The sequence below is a fragment of the Macrotis lagotis genome, chromosome 1 (assembly GCF_037893015.1).
Source record: "Macrotis lagotis isolate mMagLag1 chromosome 1, bilby.v1.9.chrom.fasta, whole genome shotgun sequence".
NCBI classification, from domain to species: Eukaryota; Metazoa; Chordata; class Mammalia; order Peramelemorphia; family Peramelidae; genus Macrotis; species Macrotis lagotis.
The window spans coordinates 836,520,385-836,539,219 of record NC_133658.1 but is presented as its reverse complement, the minus strand read 5'-3'; the positions used below and the strand labels follow the sequence as shown (position 1 = coordinate 836,539,219).

The 18,835-nt window shown below is 37.3% G+C and overlaps 1 protein-coding gene across 12 annotated transcripts in view; it reads right to left on the bottom strand.

Annotated features, from left to right (window-relative positions):
- STIM1 (stromal interaction molecule 1) overlaps window positions 1-18,835 on the bottom strand; it is a 235,610-nt gene that overhangs the window by 55,776 nt on the left and 160,999 nt on the right. For all 12 annotated transcript variants that reach the window (XM_074217369.1, XM_074217359.1, XM_074217360.1 and 9 more), the window contains exons 3-4: window positions 14,744-14,858; window positions 1,585-1,696 (exon numbers count right to left, since the gene is read on the bottom strand). In XM_074217369.1, the coding sequence (XP_074073470.1) occupies window positions 1,585-1,696; window positions 14,744-14,858 (227 nt within the window). The remainder of the gene's footprint in view (window positions 1-1,584; window positions 1,697-14,743; window positions 14,859-18,835) is intronic.

The window sequence follows — 18,835 nt, the reverse complement described above, 5'->3', positions numbered from 1 at the left end:
GAAGAAAGCTATTAATTTTCTTCCCAACTACCCAACAGTCTTCTGTTCACAAAGAACTCAAGGTTATCCTGGTTGCTCTACTATGGACACTCTCCATATTAACAATGGCCTTCCAAAAGCATAAAAGCATAAAACTCATGGTGTGATTTAACCAGAGAAGAATATAAAAATTATCACTTCATTATTTTTTTACAACATGTAGATTTTCCAAATTCTATTGTCTTCTTTTAAATAATTTCCTATTTATTCAATATATAGCTCATTTATACACATTTGTTTGTTGTATATTCCATTTGATTGTGAACTATTTGAGGGTATGGCCTCTTTTTGAATCTTTAGTGCTTAGCATAGTGTGTGCCTGTCACATAGTAGTTATTTAATAAATGCTGACTGATATGCCTGAAAGGAATCTTTGAGTTGTCAATTTATTTACAATATTTTCTCACAGATTTTTATGGAAACAGGGAAAAAAAGTACTATATGTGGAATTCAGAGTAGGAGCAATTTTCTAAATTTCATAATTTTCTAAATTTTAGTTTCTTCTTCTTTTGAAAATGGGATTAATAATACTAGTATTATGCCCTCCCTGCTCCACCCCCACCCCTAAGGGACTGTTGCTATGAAGAGTAAATTGTGAAATCTAAAGAATCATATCCTGCTGTCCTTTGTTGAAGCCAAATCTATTTTAAAGATAGTATTTTTATGTTTGATTTGGGAGAGATGGGAAGGAATAATTAAAGACTATTTCCCTTTCTGAGCTTGCATAATAAGCTGACAAAAGAAGGGAGACTAAAAATTAGTCATATACAAATTTCTAGGTAGAATCCTACCCTTCTCACTTTCCCTCAGTCAATAGAAAATGCTGTTTTTATCTTCAAAAATCTCTCAAATGTATCTTCTTTTTATTCATATGATTAAAACCCTATTTAGAACCTCATTGTCTCTACTGAAAACAAGTCTTATAACTGTCTCCATGCCTCAAAACTCATTTCCTCTCCAATCCACTGTCTTCAAAACTACCAAAATGATTTATGAGGGCCTGACCATGACATTTTCCTCAGCAAAGTGAGGGTCAGACAGTTAACTAACTTGTCCATAATTAGTCATATAACCAAATAATAATGGGACCAGGAATAAAAAGCCAGAGAATTCTAACTTCAAGTACAGTGGTCCTTCCATTCTATCAAGTTGCCTCCAAGAAGGGTATTAAAAATAATAGCAACTTGAATAATCTACATTATGTACAAAATCTGCATAATTATAATTGTTTTTTATGATTTCTATAAAAACTACTAAACCAAATCCTGAAATTCTAAGCAACTGTTACTATCATTAACTGAACTCACAGGTCAACTTCTATGAGGGGAACAGGCTTCCAGACAATATAGATGAAGCACAGGAACCAATTCCCTGATTGATTGGGGAACATAGTACAAAAAGAAAGTGATTCTGGGGAAGACTAGATCTAAACTGAAACCTAAGTCCAAAGAAATCTTAAATTAGCTGGAAAACTATCACACTAGTTTATGGCAATGACTATCTTCTCTCTCTCATCGTACTCCCCTCCCATTACTGCCTGCAAACCTTGGCATTGCATGGCCACTGAGCTGCAGTTTCCGGAAGGTTTCTTCATACTGTGGTAGCTCCACATATGTGATCAGCCACTGTACCACCTCATCCACGGTCCAGTTGTATACTGTGGGAGAAAAGAGGCAAGTGTCATTAGTGAGAATAAATCATTAAGAACAATTTTCTCCAGACAGGGGATTATCATCTGAATAGTTAACAAAAGAATGGTGACTAAAAAGTAAAGGTCATATACAAATTTCTAAGTCTGGGTGGAATCCTATCCTCACTTTTCCTCACTCTGCATATCCAGTCAATACCAATATTTGGTTTTTAAACTTCAAAACATCACTCAAATGTATCTCCTTCTCTCTATTCACCTATTCTGAAAGATCCTCATACTGTGATAACTCCACATATGTGAGCATTTTTTTCAGCTTCCCTTCCCTAACCCTAAAGCCATACCTCAGGATGATCCATGAACTTCAGGAACTTGAAGGCTAACATTTGTCCACTGTATAGGTTTAGCATCATCTAATTACCCGTTCTTACTTTTCTACAATTTCTCCTCTAAGATGTCACAATATTTTGTACTTCTTCTAAACCAGGAATCATATTCTGTCTGGCACTCAACTTATGTGATTATGTATCTTCCTACACTAAAGTTCTCAGATACTTCTCAGTGGCAAGAGGTAATTTTGTGCTGTTGAGGGCTATGGAAGTATATGGTAAATTCTGGCAGGTAAATTCTGGCAGAAAGTTTAGGACCAAAGATAAACAAGATATCTGAGGTCTGAAGGCCTGACTAGAAAGGAGAGGCTTATTATCAGAATGTTGATCACCAGGGAGGATACCTTTATTGATTAATGCAATTCATGCAGATCATCTACCAAGGCTTAAGAGTGATTGAAAATTGTGTGAATGAAGGGAAATTTTAGTTTGTGTAATATGTGTAATATGAGGACCTCTGAAGACCCTTTAAGAAACTTTTAAGGTCGAAACTATTTTCATAATAATAGTAAAATGTTTTAGCGTTTAAAATGGTAAATATTAAATAGATATTAAATATTAATAAATTTAATCCACAATAAACAAGACTCTTTGAAGGGTCCTCAGTAATTTTTAAGAACATAAAGGAGTCCTATAACAAGAAATTCTGAAAACTTCTGATCTACACCACCAAAAATGTGAGTTTTATGAATTAAATTTAAAACATATATGTCTGATAATTCCCCTACCAGACTTTGAAGTTTCTATGAAGGTAACTATTACATTTTATTCATTTTTGAATCACACATAGTTCCCAAAGTAGGAATGGTAAGGACCAACATGGGCATAGTACAGACTTCCAGAATTGGATTGAAGATAAACACAATTCTTTCTCATAGTTAATACTGAGAACCTATTGGTGTTCACTGAAGAAGTTCTGATTTTAAAGCAAGGGAACAAGAAATAAATTTCAAGAGGGAGGCTATACAGAATACCCGAAGGGCAAAGATGTTGTAAGCAAATGAAGACAAAGACAATAGTTACCAGGCAGGTCTAGACAAAGACAGAGGATGAACAGGGAGTAGGAAGAGACTCTGGGAGCTTGCAGAAGGACTGGAGCTAAATCTAGAAGGTAAAGGAAGAGAGACAGGAATCCAATTCCCAAGGATGTTTTTGGATCTGAGATTAAAAGAAGTACAAATAATGATGCTTCAATTCTGACTTCAACTCCGGTTCCAACACCCTCCACCCACATTTTAGCAGATTACTTCATGGGTTGTTATGGTCATAAAAATTCACCACTTGGTGATGAACCTCTGCAACTAAGCTTGTCCTTGGGAGACATAGTCTCCCATAGTCCACCACTAGACTTTGAGTGGGATAAAGTCTGATATTTCTTCAGTAGAATATTGTAGATATAACTTCCAACTGCCAGAGCTTGTATACCACAGAGCAAATATAATCTCTGAGAAGGCAGGATCACAGATGAGTCAATAAAGATTTGAATCAAGGAATAATAAATAATAATAACAATAATAGTAACAATTCCCATTTATATGATCCTTTTTGATTTAGAAAAGTTCATTCTTACATTCAGCAAAAATTTATTAAGCAACTATTCCTCAGGAGAAACTGGGGAAGACAGAAGGATAACTAAGAAAGGATGATTTCCAAACTTTTATTTTATTTGGACTCTGCAATAATTCTGTGTACCAGAAAATGCAAGTAGTATTACATTTTTACAATGAAGAAAAAGAGGTTCAGAGAATTCAAATAATTAGAATATATTCTTTAAGTGCTTTTAGATCTACAAAATGCTTCCTCACAACAACCTTATGTGGCAGGAAAAATAAAGATTATTATGCCCATTTCCACAAAATCACAGCATGTTAGGAATGAAGTCAGTCTTAAGGCCATCTATTCTACCTTTATCATTTTATAGATGAAGAACCTGGGGCTCACAGGAGTTAAGAGCCTTACTCAAAATCATGTTCCAAGTACATTGCAAAGTTAGAACCCAGGTCTTTTGATTCTAGTTCTTTTCAAGATGAAGAAGTTGAGACTCAAAGAAGTAATGTAAATTACCCATAAACTGGACAGAACTTGAACTCAGACCTCTTTCTTCTAAATCCTGTACTTTGTCCTCTATATGATGCAGCTTATCCAAGTAAAATCACAGTTAGGAAGTGGTAAAGTCAGAAAGGATAGGGCCAATAATATGTTCCTAGGACAACCCAAGAATGGAAGGTAGAATTTTGTTTCCACAAAAGAATAAACCCAGAAAGATCCAGGTATACAATCATTTCCATTCCTTGGAACAATACTGGGAGAGTCTGATCCTACAGGCTGAAGAGATAGGAAGACATGACTCAAAAAGACAAGTGGTAACCTGTGAAGTATGCTGTGCTGCCAAGGAAGCAGCCTCTCTCCTCCACAAAGGAATTTTCTGTTTGGTCATCAGGAGAGGATGGAAGATAATTTTCTGTTTCAGAGAAAGGCCTGGGGCTATCAGTTATTCCAAGATGATCTTTTGAGTCCAGGCCCAGGCAGCCAACCCTAATACCCCCAAACCCATTGGTTTAAACAGCACATCTCACACCACTTGAACAGGAAAGTGTCATTTCCCCTGAGATCAACTGGGACAGACAAAAAGGAGCTTTCTTTTTTTTCCTGACATAGGAAGGAGCTGACATCTGACAACAAGCTTTTTGGCATCTAACTTTTTCAGTTTTCTCATTTGTAAAATGATGTAGTTAGACTAAATGGTCTCTGAGGTCTTCTCAAGTTCTACATCTATGATCAGATGATCTAAATAAGAGGTTTAAAACACATGGTCCACAACCCTCCCAAGTACAATGAAGTCAAATCCAAATATAATAGGGAAATATTTATCAAAATAAAAACACAATAAAACATAGAAAACATTTCAAAATTAAGCCAATATGAAATCCTTATGTATAGTGGCCCCCTATTTGAGTTTGATACCACTGATCTAGATAATAGGCACAATAAAAATAATAACAATAATACTCCTTTTATTTCCAGGTATCTTGACATAGTGAATAGAGTACTGGACTTTGAGAAAACTCAGGCACAAATTCTATTTCTGACATTACTAGAATGACCTTAGAGTCTCAAATACCTACCTATGATTTGGATTTGCCCAAATTATATACTAGGCATTTCCCACCTTGATGAAATTTTTACTTCTTACATTTGCATAATTTTCCTAATGTATATTCTTTGGATTTCTCCTTTGTTAACATATTCTGTCATGTAACTCCCTAAGCATTGGCCTCACAGATATAAAAAAAAAGAATATTATGTGAAGATAAATTTAACAAGGCAACTAACCCAGGAGGACAGTTAGAATCTAAGAAGGGAACATAAATACTGATAAGCATAAGTTAGGTGCAAATAGAATACTATAGAAATTTCAACCAACAATCAATTAATAAGTATATTCCTACTATATTCCACAATCTGTAGTTTACAATCTGATAGAGGAAACAACATGCAAACAACTATGTACAAACAAAATATATACAGGATAAACAGGAAATAATCATTAGAGGGAGGACATTAGAATTAAAGAGGATTGGGAGAGACTTCCTATAGAAGTCTTAGCTGTGACTTGAAGGAAGCTTGGGAAGCCAGAAGGCAGATGGAGAGGGAAGGAATTCCAGGAGTGGGGACACCAGAAAGAATTCCCAGAATCTCTTGCAGGAGGAACAGTCATTCTGATTCTTATCTCACCACTGAACCCAGAAGGCTTAGGAAGAGAAAGTAAGACTGGTGATTTGGAAGAGCACTCCCTCACTCAAATCCAATTTGAATGCTTATCAGGCATTACCTCCCTGATGTCACAGACCTCTTCAAGAACAAAGGACAAAATATCATCATCTTCCTCATTAGGAGTATGAAGAGAAAGCTTTATTCATTTCTCAAGGAATGGGCCACAATCAATTAGAGAGATTGAGGCAAAAGTGAAAGATCCAAGAATCACATTTATCCTAACTGGATTCCACCCCTCACAATAACCCACCCTCCTTAATGAGGAATGTGGTTTTACAATCTAAACAGGAAAACTACCCTAGGGAAAAGAGCATTAAATTCAAACTGAAACCAGATTATCTCTTTAGTCCCAGGAATTGAATGATTCCGCTGACATCAACAGATAAGGTCAGGTCAGTTGACTCTTCACCAATATCCCAGAAGTTTTCTTTGTCAAGGGAGGAGGGGCATCATAGTTAACCAAATTCAACCTATAATCTAAAGAAATCTCAGACTTTATCCCACTCAGGAGGGAACCAGGTCTCAGTAAGAGTCAAAAGATAAAAGACACAGGGAAGGAAAAGATGTAAGATAAAAGCAAATTTGTTTTGTTTGTGTTGTGTGTGTGTGTGTGTGTGTGTGTGTGTGTGTGTGTGTGCATCTATACAAACACACACACACACACACACACACATAAGCACTGTGGAAAGCAAAGTGGAGTTTATTAACATCACTAAAGGTTTTATCTCAGGGTAGTGTTTTGCAGGGTGTTAATAGTTCAAAAAAAGGGACAAATGCAGATGACTAATAGAATAGCATTTCCCTCCTATCCCTGCAGGCAGAATAGGCCAAGTCAAAAAATAGATGGGGGAACAGAAAAGAAAAGCCCCTTTCCCAGATCAGAAAGGTCCCTATCAACACATAATAACAGAATCTCTCTAATTTCCTATGGATCTGGGGCAGCTATGTGGTGCAGTGGATAGAACACCAGTCCTGGAATCAGGAGGACCTAAGTTCAACCCAGAAGCCAGTGACTCTCAAAAGCTCAGGTCTAGAGATAATCCAAGGCAGGAATGGATATTTAGACTTCCTAAATTCCTAAAAGTTAGCAGCAAGTTACAAATCCTAGTAGTTGCCTCCTTCAGGGGCAAAGTCTAGTTGCTTAAAAAATTTCATACCTATTTGTGCCTTAAGACTTTCAAAGAATAACCTAGAATATCATTGGGCCTTTTCTATTTCACAGGAAAATAAGCAGGGGAAATAGCAACTGTATGGGAAAAAAAACCATATGCTGTCCTAAGGAAAAGTGCCAAATTTCAAGATCCAGTGTTTTCCACTGACTGAATGACCACCCCTATTCCCTACCCACAATGTTCACTTCAGCTCTTTCAGAGAACACTGTGTGATGTGTTGTAGCCTTTGCCAATATCCCTGTGACATCTCATTTAGGTTGGGTCTGCTCATCACATCCTATCTGCTCTGGGACATTTCCTTTTGGCTTGCTACCCAATAGACTTGAGCCATTTTTGATTTGGGCCCAGTTAGAGCCCTTTGTTTTCTTACAGGATATCTGAGATCTGACCTCAGGCCTGCCTCCTTCCAGGGCTGAACCACCTTCAAACTATCAATTCCACTGGGGTCTCTTGATGAAAACCAGGGCTACAACTATTAACAGTTGATTGTGGCAGCAATCACCTGCTTTCCCATTTCTGAAAAATCCCTTCTAGGGCTTGATAAATAGAATACTCAAGGGCAAGAATCCAAGCATTATGGATTCCTTTGGAACAGAAGGAAAAGTAGAAAATCGAGTAGTTAAAATGCTATGTCAAGGAGCACTTCAGGGAAAAAGAAAACATTTTATGTCTTTTCCCTGGTGTTATGTCAACACATAATGATTGTGAAGTCTAATTGACTTTAAGATACACTTAGCAAAGACATTTCTAAACAGCTAATACATCAGAATAAACATCTCTCTTGGTTATGTTTATTTGAAAGCACAAGGGGCCAGCCAACACTTTCTTGCTTTGAGCTTTGAAGTGGTTTGAATTTAAGTCCAATGACACCTGCCCACCCATAAGTTCTCAACAAGCAGATTCCAGTGACTCACAAATGCCTTTCTTCAACAAAAACCATTTAGGTCTTTTTCCAACACAGATGCCTTTCATGAAGTTGAAACTCCTTAGGGTGATGGTAAAGAAAAGGAGTCTCAGGCAGGAAGAAAACTGGCTTCACAGTCATGTCTTAACCCCAGGTCCATCTGGAGCCTCCTCCTATTTTCTACTTAAGTTGCAGTTCAAAAACTGTAGGAATAGCAGCCTCTTCTGTCCCTCCTGCTGCAGCTAGCTTATAGTTGACCCAGGAAGGATGGCACTGTTCCCAAATCCTTTCTTTTCAGCAACACTACTTGAACAACTAGTTTATAGCTGTGGAGACAGAAATCAGAGGTAGCCTGGGAAGTTAAATCCTTAGTAATAACTTATGAAGCCCTATATAGGACCCTATAGAAATCTAGAGTTTTAATCATTTATTATCTAATCTCATCTTAGTCTCTCTCTCTCTCTCTCTCTCTCTCTCTCTCTCTCTCTCTCTCTCTCTCTCTCTCCATAATACAAAAGGAGACTAAGGCCCAAGGTGGAGGAAAAGGGGGGGGGGGACTCTAAGATCTTAAAGGTTAAAATTGACAAGACATGGGACTTAAAGTAAGGGGCACCAGACTATCCCTTTTAGATCTCAGAAGAAATCAGACATGAATGAGCAACACAACCCTCACTATATCAAGAACAGCCACCCTATAATTAAACTGTGCATATCATTTGATCCAGCAATACCACTACTAAGTTGTATACCAAAGAAATCCTGAAAAAGATTAAAAAATCCAGAATTACAAAAATATTTATAGTACCTCTTCTAGTAATGGCAAAGAATTAGAAATTAAAAAAAAAGAATTGGAAATTGAGGGGATGCCCATCAATTGAGAAATGGCTGAACAAACTGTGGTATATGAATGTGATAGAACACTATTGTTCTATTAGAAATCATGAGGGGTGGGACTTCAGAATAGCCTGGAAAGACTTGGATGAATTGATGTAAATGAAGCAAGCAGAACCAGAAGAACATCATACATTCTAATAGCAACACTAGGTGATGATCAACTATGATAGACTTCTTAATTTCAGCAGTACTATAATTAAAGACAATTCTAAAAGACTTGTGATGGAAAATACCATCTATATCTAGAGAAGGAACTGTGGAATTTAAAATGTAGGCCAAAGTTTAGTGTCTTCAATTTTTAAAGTTGTCTTAAGTATTATGTCTTTTTTCCCCATCTAACGGTTCCCACCCCCCACACACATTTGGATTTGATTCTTCTTTCAAAACATGATTAATATGGATCTATGTCTAGCATAGTTGAATATGTATAGTCTATATTAGATTGCTTTCTGTTGGGGGAGGGGAGAAGGAGGGAGGGAGAAAACACAAAACCTTGCAAAAATAATTGTTGAAAACTATTACTGCACAAAGGCAATTTACAGATGAGGAAATCAAAGCAATCCATAGTCATATGAAAAATTGTTCTAAATTATTACTTATTAAGGAAAATGCAAATTAAAGCATCTCTGAGGTACCAACTCCCACCTCTCATACTGGCCAATATGACCAGAAAGGACAATGAGCAATGTTGAAAGGGATGTGGGAAATCTGGGACACTAATACATTGTTGTCCGAGCTGTGAACTCATACTCATCCACAGCCTTTCTGGAGAGTAATCGGGAATTATGCTCAAAGGCATACCCTTTGATCCAGCAATACCTCTACTGGGTCTGTCCTCTGAAGAGATCATGGAAAAGAATAAAAACATCACTTGTACAAAAATATTCATAACAGCTCTTTGTGATAGCAAAGAACTGGAAACTGAGTGAATGTCCATCAATTTGGGAATGGCTGAACAAATTTTGGTATATGTACATTATGGAACACTATTGTTCTGAAACCAGAAGGGATGGAAACTCAGAGAAGCCTGGAACAATTTACATGAACTGATGCTGACAAGATGAGGAGAGCCAGAAGAACATTGTGTACCATAAAAGCAACATGAGGTTGATGATTAATCTTAATGGACTTGCTCATTTCATCAGTACAATAATCAGGGACAATTTTAGGGTATCTGCAGTGGAGAATACCATCTGTATCCAAAGAAAAAATTGTGGAGTTTGAACAAAGACCAAAGACTATTACCTTTAATTTAGAAAAAAAAAACCCATCATATTAAGTAATTTTGCTATCTCTTATACTTTATGTTTCTTCCTTAAGGATATGATTTCTCTCTCATCACATTCAACTTGGATCAATGTACACCATGGAAACAATGTAAAGACTATCAGACTGCTTTCTGGGAAGGGGGGAAGGAAGATTGGGGGGGAAACTGTAAAACTCAAAATAAATAAAATCTTAAAAAAAACTATTATTGCATGTATTTGAAAAATAAATTAAAAAAACTTTTTTTAACAAAAAGAATAGCAGCCCTGTGACAGAAAAGGAAGATAAGGTATTAGTGGGTAAGAGAGTTAAGGGTAGGAAATCTAAATAAAAAATCAAGGTAAGTTCCTCTGCTTCTTCAAGAGATCAACCCAATCTGTTCCCTTCTCCCACTTACATTGACACTATTGAGAATGCTTAAGTTTACCAAGTCCAAATACCTAACTGCTCCCTCCCATTATTCCATTTAATATGCAAATGGTACACCTAGTTGGTTATCACCTGACAAACTCTCTCCCTCAGTTGGGTGTCCAACAGGTATAGGCAGGGAATACAGGCCTCAAAAATATCATATACAAGGAGAAAGGAATATTCATGAAACGCTGGTCATTATCTTAAGTACTTTCTAAATTATCTCATTTGATCTTCACAACATTCAGACAGAGGTTAAGTGACTTACCTAAGATCACACAGATATTAAATGCCTGAGGACAGATTTAAACTCTGGTCTTTCTAACTCCAGGTCCAGCAGTCTTTCCACTATGAAATTTAGCTGCCCCCAAAATGTTATATAGACACCATGGGTTCTGAATAGTTTTAAGTAAGTATTTGGGAGAGGGTGACAGCTTTATGGAAGAGAAAAAGGGCAGGTCCTCCTTTGCCTTGGTGATATGGGAAAGTTTATGGATTGACTAGATGTGTTTACATGAGTCTCAGTTGTTAACTTCAATGACAAATGGTATTTCTTCCCCCACATTCAACCTTTCCAAGTCACTGAGGAACTCTGTGGGGTCTAGTTCCTATTAAAACATGAGAAGTCATTGAAAGTATATGGCTATGGGGGCGGCTAGGTGGTGCGGTAGATAAAGCACCGGCCCTGAAGTCAGGAGTACCTGGGTTCATAATTACCTAGCTGTGTGGCCTTGGGCAAGACACTTAACCCCATTTGCCTGGCAAAAATCTAAAAAAAAAAAAAGTATATGGCTATGGCTTTCCTCAAGCCAGAGAAGTTAGAAAAATTATCCTTTCCTATACACTTAACCTCTTTCCCCTGACTCCAAAGGCTTTGGCTGGAAGACTATGGGATTGTTAGCTTAGAAAGCTGTTTCCTTGGACATAGAGGCCCTGGGCCAAAACACTAAGGAGGGAGTTGTTAAACCACCCACTTAATAATAATTATTTCTTTAATGTTTTAAGGATTACAAAGTACTTTTTTCATCACTACCTTTGTAAAACAGTACAAGGTTTATGTCTTCATTTTCCATATGGGCAACCAAAGGCTTAAAGGGATTACTTGTACAATTTCAATATTGCAACCTGCCAAAGAAATAAATGTCCCAGCTTCCATGAACCAAGAATTATTCATTCATCAAACATTTATTAAGTGAATCCTATCTTCAAAGTACTGTGTTCACTATTAAGAAAGATAAATTTAGGTAAGACAGAATTACCGCCATACCAACAAACTCATATCAACTAGGTAATTGATCTTCAATAAACTACCTTCAATCTTTTTATTTCAATGCCTTTATTTCCTTATTTATCAAAGAAGTTGCTACTCTACTTCCCTCATATGACAGTGGTAAATATCTACTGAAGGGCTAAATATGTATCACAGAATTCCAGATCTGACAGGTGGTTCTCAAAGAGTCTTCATTTTAAGGCCGTAAATGAGAATGAATTCCCTATTTCCTATGGAAGATATTTCCATTTTTCAAGAGCCCTACTTATTAGGAAGCTAATACCTTAGAACCACCTTGTCTCTAATTTATCTTCTCACTTTACAAAGAAGAATACTGAGGCCCAGAGAAGGGAGAGAACTAATCCCAATCTATAGCTGTCACTTATACTTCTCAATAACCCTAAGTGTTAAGTTAAGACCTTAGAGACCATCTAGAAACCATCTAGAACCTCTCAAACTCTGATTTAAAGAAAATATAAGCTGTGTACTTTAGACAAAATAAAATGTTTAAACAGAATGATGAAATTCTCTTAGGCTTATTCTTTCTAGAGTCTGGTCCTGGGTTGAGAGAATATTGGGAGGGAAATTGACACAATCAGTCCATGGTGGTTTAGATACCATAAAAGTATGGGGTCCACTTTGACTCAAAGAAGTCCTAAGAAAATAAGGAAAAGGAAAATTGAAATAACTCCCAACATTTCTTACTTTAACATATCTTTGGTGCAGAAAATGAGATGGGGGAGGAGAGGTATGAACACAACAAACATTAGACACCCACTGGTTTCCACTTTCAAATTATGAGCACCCAAGCAGATATAAAGTTCCTTCCTGTCTGGTAAACTTTCCCAATCACCAAACTACAACACTGGCTGAATGAATGGGAAGGAGTGATATGTTCACAGTGGTTTACTGATCTTCTTTGTTAGTTATCTAACAAAGGAACCAAAGAATAGATCTCTTGTGGATACTGTCCATGAAGGAGAAGGCCATTAAAATCAAATGGTCTGTCACAGCTTTCCAAACCAGTTCCAAGGTTAGGAATAGTTTCTCCAGACCCTATCAACCCCAAAAGTACAATATTTCCATGAACATACTTCACCTATCCTTCTTAATAATAATTAATAATTAATAATAATTACAGGCTTACAAAGCATGTTCCCGACAAAAGTTCTGTGATATAGTTACACATGTTGTCATGTAGTCACTATCTGTTGTGATTTCTTCTATATAGGTAATGCTACATCTCCTGAATTTTTCTTTTCTTTACAATCCTTACAGTTTAATAGCTGTTTTTTTTAAAGAAATGTTTTGGTTTGTTCTTATTGAGGTTATGATGCTTTCTTTTCTAGATATTATGAAACCATCCCTTTAATAACACATTCCAGAACTCTGACAAGAAGTGAAGTCAAATTCACTAATCAAAGTTTGGAGGCATGTTGTGAAGGACTTGGTCTATGGCTGTATAGATACCAAAGAAGCATGGTACTTTGTTCCAAGAAGTTCCAAGGAAATAGGGAAAAGGAAAACTTTAGTATTTAATATTTAGTATTTGGTATTTATTTAGTATTTATTATTTACTCTACTTCTCTCCCTTATTTGAAAATTGTGTCATTATATCCAGATCTTTTTTATCATAATACAATGGTGGAAAAATTAAAAGAGAAGCTAAGGATATATAAATTAATTAAAGAACTATAAACTCCATGAGAATACTCAACCACATTTTCTTTCTGAAACACTAACTGGTTCTGTCATTTTGAGTCAATTAGTTTTCTTCCTTAGAGGTCAGCAAATTGAGAAAATTAAATCTGATGATCTTTGTGGTCCTTTCCAGGTTTAAAGCTCTACAACTATCAAGGATCTGTCCTTAATAATAAACCATAATAGTCTGGGCATTACTTCTTTTTGGGTTTCTTAAGCCCAGACCTTCTGGGCATCAACCTTCTTCCTTACCTAGTCAAGGGAAATGGTTATAGAGAACCCTATATAAAACAGGAGGAAGCTTGAGAAAGAGAAGCCAGTATCAGGCAGAATTAACAGAATTTCATTCTCTCATTCTCTTCAATAACTCTCTTTAGGAAACTTGAGCCTTAATCCTTAAATTCATTCACCAAAAAAGCTTCAATGATTCTGCTAGATCCAATAATAAACCTTTCCTGACAGTGAGGGACTCAAATTCCTCCACCATTAAAATCCAGGTTATCTCTCCATTTTTATTGTACCTTATATCTTCTTGAAGTATCCTTAATTATTTCTAAACTGGTCCCTTCCCAAGCTACCATAGACATCTAGCATTTCATTTCCTCTACATTTATTCATGAAATGTCCATTCCCCTAATTATTGTTTATTACAATCTTATCTGTACTTCATGGCATCATTCAAATGTCATGTCTAACAGATGCCTTTCCTGATTCCCCCACCTCATGATTAGAAATGAACTTCCTTCCCTTATTATCACAAGTCACCTGGCTTGCAGCACTCATATAACCATCACAGTTTTATTACACTATAGTTATTTATGTGTCATACTCTCCAAAATATAAGACACCGGGATCGCAGCATACTTTCTAAGCATAATTTCCTGCAAAAGTGCAATAAAAAGAATCAGACTAGGAGTTAGTTCAAATCTTGATTGTGATCTTTCCTATTTCATCTTGGACAAGTCACTTTACTTTTCTTAGCCTCTATTTTCCTATTTGTAGAATAGGTATAATAATTATTTTTACTATTTCCTTCATGAATGTATTGGGAAGAAATTATTTTGTAACCTTTAAAGCATTTTACAAATATGAGCTATAATATAGTTGCATTCGTTTGGGAATGTTATAATACTACCTTCAAAGATGTCTTCTTCTTCCCTTTTCAACTTAGTCTCCAAGTTCTCTTCATGAATGCAAATTTACCCCTTTTTTAGGGTAATCCACATTGGGACAAAAAAAAAAAATCAAGGCCCTCTTGATAGACCAATGCTTTACCTTCTGAGGCCTTCCATGCCTTCCATAGGTCCTCCACACTGATGAGCTTATCCTCCCCATGAAACGTGCTGTGCTTCACTGTTGGGTCATGGTAGTTGAGATCTTCCCTCAAAAACTGGGAAAGAAATAAGATCAAAGTCATGCAAACACCTAGGACAAATGAAGTAAAACTATCCCTTGTAGGAATCCTTCCCCAACCATTCTGATCTCACCTTCCTCTGAAATCGGTTAGCCCCTAGAAAGTACCTTTCTTTTGGTACTTAAATAAATATATCCTGGTAAGGCTTGCTATCTTAGTCTTTTCCCTTGAGGACAGGAACCAGATATTCTACATCTTTGGACATACTCAATAACTATTTAATGAATAACTTTCATTTTGGGATATCCAATTCCAAAGGCTAAAACTAGCTTCTGATGTTAAGAAAGACAATCTGATCTTTGCCATTCTTGTCAATATATGGGCAGTGGTGTGACAAAGTACATGGCACGAGATGAAAAAGCATGATGGCTAAGGAAAGTAGTAAAATGGATGCAATTGGAAACATGTGAAGGGGGTGAAGAATAAAGAGATTTAAAAAGGAAAAGTAATACCTATTAAAGATAGTTTTAATACTGGAAGCCGACTTTGTACTAAACACTGTGCTTAGGCTCTAGAACCTTTTAGCAGATTTTTAGAATCCAGCTTTTAACCCACACATCTTCAAGAAAGATCTCAGGGCTGTCTAAAACATGGCCTGGGGGGTTTTATGTGGCTGCCTATGGGTTTACTAAATGTAAATGTAAATGTCAATGTAAATGAAGCCAACCTACTGCAAGAGCTCTCACTAAAGTAGCAAATCAAAATATATTGTCTATTGTTCCAATAAAAACTTAGGTTGGACAGTCCTGATTCTAGATCATGGTGACAAAAACTTGTCAAGGACAACATATAGAATTTACTATTTATTTATGACTATAATGTAACCCATATTACCAATGATGTAATTATAAAATATAAATAATGATGCATGAATGGGTTTTGAGGACAGTAGGTTGGATATATCCGATTTAGAGAATGCTTAAGACTGAATTCTGATCAAGAAAGCTAAGAAGACACACTGAGCCATTTTTTCCAGACTAGAGCAATTTAGAAACACCTATGAACACTGGGGAAGGGTGTTTGCAGTAGCAAGCAGCAGTTATGGTGAGAAGCACTGCAGGATCCAGGGCCTGAGAGATATCTGAGACAGGGCACCAGAAAAGACATCTCAAAGAGATCCCTAAGGGCAGGGATGGGTGCCATCTGGCAGCTTATCCTGTCCATGAAATGTGTTGTGCTTCACTGTTGGGTCATAGTAGTTGAGATTTTCCCTCAAAAACTGGGAAAGGAATAACATCAAAGTCATAAAAACCCAAAGGACAAATGAAGCATGTTTAGGAATACTTATAGGAATACTTCCCTATCCACACTGATCTTATCTTCCTCTAAATCCCTTAGCTCCTAGAAAGTACCTTTCTCTTATATTTGCTAGGTTATATCAGATGAAAAAGTGGTTGTGAGAATGTTGACACTATGTGGTTGACATTACTGTTAGACACAAGTTACAGTATGTTTGACTGTGGCTGATCAGACTAGTTCAGAATGCTCTACCACAAGTTGGACAGAAACAGTCAGTCCTGCTTTCCCTGTGTGAGTGCCTTCCCCTTGGCATTTGAACAACAGGGCCAGTCCAGCATAGCTGCCCTGTTGAATTCTTGGCAGTTTAGCTTGACAAAGGACCTCAGTCTGATATCTTATCCTGCCAGATGATCCCCAGAATATCCCTAAGACAATTTAAATGGAAGCAATTCAGTTTCCTGATAAACCATTCAATATACTATCCAGGTTTCACGGCATATATAGCAATGAGGTCAGCACAAAGACTCTGCAGACCTGTTTAGTCACTAGTCATTAGACCTCTTCTCTTTCACACTTTTTTTTTAGTTTTTTTTTTTGCAAGGCAGTGGGGTTAAGTGGCTTGCCCAAGGCCACACAGCTAGGTCATTATTAAGTGTCTGAGGCCGGATTTGAACTCAGGTACTCCTGACTCCAGGGCCAGTGCTCTATCCACTGAGCCACCTAGCCGCCCCTTCTTTCACACTTTCTTTTGGAGCTCCCCCAAACACCAGACTGGCTCTGACAATGTGTGTGTCAACCATATTATCAATGTGTAGCTCCCTTGAAAGTACACTGTCAAGATAAGTGAACATATCTACAGTAATCAAAACTTTTCCATTTGCTGTAATCACTGGTTCCACAAATGTATGGTGTGATGCTGGCTGATGGAGCACCTACATTTTCTTGGTGCTATTTGTTTGGCCAAAATTAGTACAAGCAGCAGAGAATCAAACCATATTTTGTTGCCTCTCAACTTCAGAGACTTCAAACAGAAAAGCATGTAACAATACTCCCTCCAACTTGGTCTTGGCTTATATCCTTTCCATGTTGAAGAATTTACCATCAGTGTGGTAACTGACCTTGATGCCGTGTCCATCCCCAGTGAAGGCCTCTGATAACAAGGCTGAAAACATCTTGCTGAAAAGCATGGGAGCAAAGATACAATCTTGTTTCACTCCATGGATGCCAGGGAAATCATGAGAGTATCTTCTACTACAAAGAACCTAGGTAAGCATGCCATCATTAAATTGATGTACAACACTGATGAACTTCTCCAAATTTTGACATAAATTTCCCATAAGGCCTTATAGATTACCTTAATAAGAAACAACCTTGTAATTTTTTTTTTTTAGGTTTTTGCAAGGCAAATGGGGTTAAGTGGCTTGCCCAAGGCCACACAGCTAGGGAATTATTAAGTGTCTGAGGCCGGATTTGAACTCAGGTATTATTGACTCCAGGGCCAGTGTTCTATACACTGCGCCACCTAGCTGCCCCCAAACACCTTGTAATTTTCAAAGAACAATCTATTCTCTTTATCATATTTATAGAGATGGACAATGCCCGTACTCCCTGGGGGATAATATCCTCATGCTAACATAATCTGGCTTTTGTATGAGTAATGGATGCCTATACCTTTTAAATCTCAGCTGGTGAAAATTCAGCATCAGTTGCTTTACCTCATAAAATGAACATAATGGCAATCAAATTCTCTTCTTCATTTGGAATACCAGCTAAAGACAGGTTGACTTCAACTTGAGGTAAATGGTCAATGGCATCCAAATTTATTCATGATGATCTATTAGGAACATTATGGAAGTGTTCAGCCCATATCTCTATGACTATGTCCCTATCATTAATCAATGTGGCTTCTTCAGCACTGAGTAGTTGAGATGTACTATATATCTGTGGCCCATAAATAGCCTTCAGGACATCATAAAAGCTCTTTGGATGTTACTATTTACACAAAGATATTCCATTTGCCTTTCTGAGACAGTCTAAAGACAAAATCTGCAAAGATAAACTCTGCAACCCAAAACAAAACAAGTTATCTGAGCCTCTGCCACATAAGTCTCTAAGCTTATTCAAATGCTATAGATAATGGTAGGTATCTGTATTGCTACAAGAGACTCTTGGGCCTTAAGAAGTTGAAAAAGACCCCCTACAGTCCATGTAGCAACTATACATATACTCCAACTCAATTATAGCCACTGAGAGACAAAGGGACCAGTGATTAAGGACACAACATAAGATAGTTTCCTATACCATAAAAGTGAGCCCATACTGCTGAGGAATGACAACCTAGGGGTCTTTACATTTTGATCCATCCTACTTCAGAACTCTGCAGTTTCCCTTTGTTCTGAATTGCCTTCCTAATGCCAGCTGTTATGTCTCTTTGCTTCCCGTACATGTCATCCGAATCATTAACCTCTAGGAAAAAGGCCAAACTCGGTCTGGGTAGGCGGGGGGGGTGCCAAGATGGTTAACAAGAGAGGATCATATCTTAGGTGCTCTCTCATAAAATTTCTAAACTAAGGACTCAAAATTTGAGAGAACCCACAGAGGGACCCAGGGAGGCAGTTCTCCTATTCAAGGTAACCTGGAAAAGAGCAGAAAGGCTCTGCTCCCCGGGGTTGGAGGAGCGGCCCACCAGAGGGATAGCCCGCCAGAGAGAAAGA